At 41.7% G+C, this 5,478-nt stretch overlaps 1 protein-coding gene across 1 annotated transcript in view; it reads left to right on the forward strand.

Annotated features, from left to right (window-relative positions):
• The window catches only part of PRMT2 (protein arginine methyltransferase 2), a 42,075-nt gene that overhangs the window by 7,889 nt on the left and 28,708 nt on the right, over positions 1-5,478 (forward strand). The window contains exons 3-4 of the mRNA XM_012810306.2: positions 3,007-3,111; positions 4,051-4,233. Of these exons, the coding sequence (XP_012665760.1) occupies positions 3,007-3,111; positions 4,051-4,233 (288 nt within the window). The remainder of the gene's footprint in view (positions 1-3,006; positions 3,112-4,050; positions 4,234-5,478) is intronic.

Here is a 5,478-nt window from a genome sequence, read left to right on the forward strand (position 1 = left end):
AAAAAAAAAAAAAGAAAAAAAAAGAAAAGAAAAAAAAGAAGTCAGCTATGTCTTACAGTTGTTCTACTAATGTATTAATTTTTTACCATTGGCTACATTTAAGAGCTTCTTATTTTTTTAATAGCAGTTTTGTTTGTATTTATCCTACTTGGTATTCCTTAAGCTTCTTGAATCTGTGAGATGATGATTTTTGTTAATTTTGGAAATTTTTCCATTATTATTTCTTCTGTTACTTCTTCTGCCTCATCTTCTCTCCTCTTTTGGGGGGACTGCTAAAACATAAGTTAGATTTTTTTGCTATTGTTTTATGTTTCTCTTGCCCTATTATCATTTTTTTCACATTCTTTTTGGAGTTTTTGTGCTTCAGTTCAGATGATTTCTATTAACCTGACTCTGAGTTTACTGATTCTATATAAAATAACTGGGAAAACAATATATTTGCAAGAAATGTTTGCTCAAGATCTCAAATAAGATCTATATTATTCAAAGAGTTTGCCAACCTGCCAAATAGAATAATGGGAAAAATAAAACAAAATAATGAGGCAGTTTGTAGAAGAGCAGATCCCAGCAGCCAAAAAAACGTGATAACTTAGTAGTCAAGGAATGGGTATTGAGTAACTGTGAGGTATCACTTTACACCTGTAAATCTAGCAAAAGTTAAAGGCAGTGGTGGAGCCTTTGGCAGTTGCATGTTAAGGTAAGGAGCCCTGCACTACTGGGTAAGTGTGATGTGTTCAAAGAGAATAGGACACATTTGAGCAAAAGATACGCTTACCCGTCAACCCTAGCAGTCCTGTAGAACTGAAATGTCACCACATACAGTGCACATGCATAGGTTGGTCCTGTTATAGCATTGTTTATAGTGGTAGACAGGTGCACACCAGGAGAAAGCCCATGGGTGGAGTCTGGCTGAAGAAGCAGGCAGAACTCCCACAAGGAAGGTTGTACAGCCATTGAGACAGCAGCCTTAGATCTGTGATGCCCAAACTATAAAAATGGATCTGTTGTATCCTTTACAATAAAACCACTGTGTCAGAAGAAAAAAGGCCACAGTTTGTGTGTGTAGGTGCACAGGGGTGTGTGTAGCTATGCAGGTGTTTTTGTGTGTGCAGGTGCAGAGATGTGGTGCACAGGTGTGTATATAGGTGAACAGGTGTGTGTTTAGGTGTGCAGGTCTTTGTATAGGTGTGCAGGTGTGTGTGTGGTATACAGGTGTTCCTGTGTGTGGAGGTATACAAATATGTGTGTATACATATTTGTGTGTAGGTGTGCTGGGGTGTGTGTGTGTGTGTGTGGAGGTGCATGGGTGTTTATAAATGACATGCACCAGAGAGTCCACACCAGGTGGTAAGGGATGCCTGGGGAGGGCTGAGAGGTGATCCTGTGGGGGGGGAACAGGAGTGGAGTGGCCCCCTGGAGTTAAGAGGGCAATGATGGTCTTTAAGGCAAGTCATGATAAAGGAAAAGGAAAAGGTACAAAGGGCATGACACGATGATTAGCAAAATATTATGTTTGACCACACTAGTAATCAAAGAGAGGCAAATGGAACAAAGAAGTGATTCTAATTGTCGAATTGGCAGAGAGTGAAGTGATCCATAGCTATTTGGATGAGAGTGTAGGCCAGTTGAATAGATCACTTTCACCTGAGTCTCAGGAACACCCTTTCTGGAGGGCATTTAGTGGTGAAATCGCAAGTTTCACCATAAATTTTCACTGCATAAATTGTGCAGTGTTCACCCATGAGTTTCACAATTAGGAGTTTAACCTAAAAAAGCTATCAGAGACAGCCAGAATGGCTCATGTATAACAAAGTTTGTGTTAACAGTTTGAGTAAAAACTGAAAACAGCGTAAATGTCCAGGATAGGAGATTGAACAGTAAGTCATGACAACTCATGGTGTGGAACAGTGTGTAGGTATTAAAGGTGTGGTCTTTGGAAGTGAGAGACACAGGCACAAGGCTGTGTTGTGTGAACCCAGCAAACGCTTTGTTGCATGTGTCATATGTACACTTTTTAAAAAGTCTGAAAGGATAAATGCTAGTGTATTGACTGTCATTACCTCTGATCAATGAAGTTAAAGGAGGTTTTAATTTTCTGTAACTTTTGTGTTTTCTACATTTTCTCAAGTAAACATGAATTACTTTTATGTTTAGGAAAATTGAAATGTGTGGTTAGAGCCTTACATTTATTCTGGGCAGATTTATTCTGATATAGTGGGGGGTGCATGGATTCTTCTGGGATCTGAGCAGGCAGTGGTCTAAGTGGAGGTTAGACCACTTGAGCTGTGGCCAGCCAGGTCACTGGAGGTTTGTGCCTTGGCCCTTGGCTGTGCCTGCCTGGGGTACTGGGTCCCGCTCTGTCCCTAGGTCTGATGAGGTCCCCAGAGTCCAGGGTTTCCCTCTGAGGAGGCCTTGCTGGTGAACCCTAACCCTTCTGAACAGAAGTGCTTCCTCTTCCTGACTTCATCCTAGGCATTCTCTTTAGATGTAAAGCCAAGCCCTGGATTTTGTCAGGGAAGATGACCCTGGTCATTTGCATGGGAAATACTTGGTCACAGGAACCTTCCTTTGAAATTTGAAACCATACTAACAACATAACTCCCCCCCTCAAAAAAAAAAAAAAAAAAGGAAGAAAAGAAAGAGAAAATAAAAGAATGCTCTCCTGGGGCACTGTGGCTCTTGCCTATAATCCCAGCACTCTGGGAGGCTGAGGCGTGGGGGTGGGGGGGTGATGGGGGTTGGTGGTGATTATTTGAGCTCAGGAATTTGAGACCAGCCTAAGCAAGAGCAAGACCCCTGTCCCTAATAAAAATAGGAAAATCAGCTGGGTGTTGTGGCAGGTGCTCAGGAGGCTGAGGCAAGAGGTTTCCTTGAGCCCAAGAGTATGAGGTTGGTGTGAACTATGATGCCATGGGCACTTTAACAGAGGGCTACAGAGTGAGACAAACAAAACAGAAAAAGAAGGCTTTACAGTCTTTTCCTTGTGCTTTTCTTGGCTTGGAGCAGGAAGAAGCCCCTGTTGAGTGCAGCGAGGAGGTCCTTTTGCAGGCTGCAGGACAGCCAGAGGAATTTGTGGCCATTGCAGACTATGCTGCCACTGATGAGACCCAGGTAACTACGTGTGTCAGGCGCCTAGGATTTCAACATGCTCAAGGCAGAATTAGATATGAATTTTGCATAAGTCATACCAAAGTAGAATAAAGAAGTGTCCAGATGTTCAGTGCCACCCCACCTTGCATGTGACCATATCCCAGTCTGACCCAGGCATAGTATGATGACTACAGCCAGGGCAGAAAGCCCCTATCTCAGGTTCTGCTTGGAGGCCTTGATTTAGAAGCTACCCTGCTAATGAAAAGTATTGCTATGAAATAAAAATATCTGCTTGAGGCTCAGTGTCTGTAGCTCAAGTGACTAGGGCACCGGCCACATACACTGGAGTGGCGGGTTCTAATCCAGCCTGGGCCTGCCAAACAACAATAACAACTACAACCAAAAAATAGCCAGGCATTGTGGTGGGCACCTGTAGTCCCAGCTACTTGGGAGGCTGAGGCAAGAGAATAGCTTAAGCCTAAGAGTTTGAGGTTGCTGTGAGCTGTGACACCATAGCACTCTACCCAGAGCGGCAACTTGAGACTCTGTCTCTAAAAAAAGAAAATCTGCTTGAATAATATAACTGTCTTTACTTTAGAACAAGAATTTCTTAGAGTAAGCCTCCAGTAGCTAAACAGGCTATGGCGTAGTTGAATCACTGCAAATTTCTCAAGAGGCCATTGAGAAATTCTGTCCTGAGCCATTTGGCAGTGTTTATTCTTTCTTTTAAAAAATATTGAAGCTGTGCCCTTCCTTCAGGTGGACATTCCATAAAAATTTCTAAATCTTGATACCACTTTTATAAGTTTTCAGATGCTATAATTACCCTCTGACTCCCTTTTGAGATTGCTGTGATTTGGTCACCACTGATGGTTTTGTCACTGAATCACACTTGAAATCACAAGTATTCTTTTTTTTTTTAATTGAATTTTAATTTTGTCTTCTTTTTTTTTTTAACAGCTCAGTTTTTTGAGAGGAGAAAAAATTCTTATCCTGAGACAAACCACTGCAGATTGGTGGTGGGGTGAGCGTGGTGGCTGCTGTGGGTACATTCCTGCGAACCATGTTGGGAAGGCCCTGGAGGAGTATGACCCGGAGGACACCTGGCAGGATGAAGAGTACTTCGGCAGCTATGGGACCTTGGTACTACTTTCCAAACCCCTGCTCAGTGGGTCAGTGGGTGGGCTTTTGTTTAGCTTTGGGCTCTAACTTTTCAAAACTAAGTTCTGGGCTTGTCATTGTTGGCAGCAGAGGAGCAATTCTGCTGCTGTAAACATATGCAGCTGTGGGCATGGCTATGACCCAGTGAAACTTTACTTATGGACACTGAAATTTGAATGCCACAAGATCATCTTATTATTTTTATTTATTTATTTTGAGACAGAGTCTCACTATGTCTCCCTCAGTAGAGTGCTGTGGCTTCACAGCTCACAGCAACCTCCAAATCTTAGGCTTTAGTGATTCTCTTGCTTCAGCCTCCCAAGTAGCTGGGACTACAGGCTCCCACCACAATGCCGAGCTATTTTTGTTGTTGTTGTTATTGTTATTGTTGTTCAAACCCACCAGCCCCAGTGCATGTAGCTGGCGCCCTAACCACATATGGTTTGGAGGCCATATGAAAATACTTGATGGCTACATGTGGCCCAGAAGCTGTGGTTTATTGACTCTGGTCTAGAGATATTATTTGAGCAACAGGATTATGCACTTCTCTCAGTTACTTATTTTTATTTATTTAAAATAGAGTCTGACTCTGTCGCCCTGGGTAGAATGTAGTGGCATCATCATTAGCTCACAGCAACCTCAAAGTCTTGGGCTCAAGTGATCCTCTTGCCTTAGTTTTCTAATTTTTAGTAGAGATGAGTTCTAGCTCTTGTTTAGCCTGGTCTCAAACACCTAAGTTCAAGCAGTCCTCCCACTATGGGTCCCAGAGTATTGGGATTACAGGCGTGAGCCACTGTGCCTAGCACTCTCATTATTTCAAACAAGTAATAATTATTTTTTAGGTAATATGGTTACATTTGTGTTTTAGAGTCAACTTTTCCTTATAGCTACCAATATACAAAGAAACATGTTTTTCTAACAAGTTTATTAGTTCATACTATTAAGCAATTTTCTTGTAAAAAACTCTTTCATTCACTGAAAGAAGACAGATTATGATGCATCTTTTATAAAGTGTGTTTACCTTTGTTTTATAGCCAGATATTCCCAAAAAAAGTAATAAATTTTACTGCAAAAATGAAATTGAAAAAAAAATATCAATGATCAATAATACTTCTAAACAGCCAGCTTATTAGTTTTTCTCCTTGCTGTGGAGGAAGGCCATAATCCATGGCCCAGGCAACAAGCCCTGTTTATATTTTAAGACTAAATGATGGCTCGGCACCTGTC

Source organism: Otolemur garnettii, unplaced genomic scaffold (assembly GCF_000181295.1).
Source record: "Otolemur garnettii isolate 467f Iridium unplaced genomic scaffold, OtoGar3 scaffold00128, whole genome shotgun sequence".
Taxonomy (NCBI): Eukaryota; Metazoa; Chordata; class Mammalia; order Primates; family Galagidae; genus Otolemur; species Otolemur garnettii.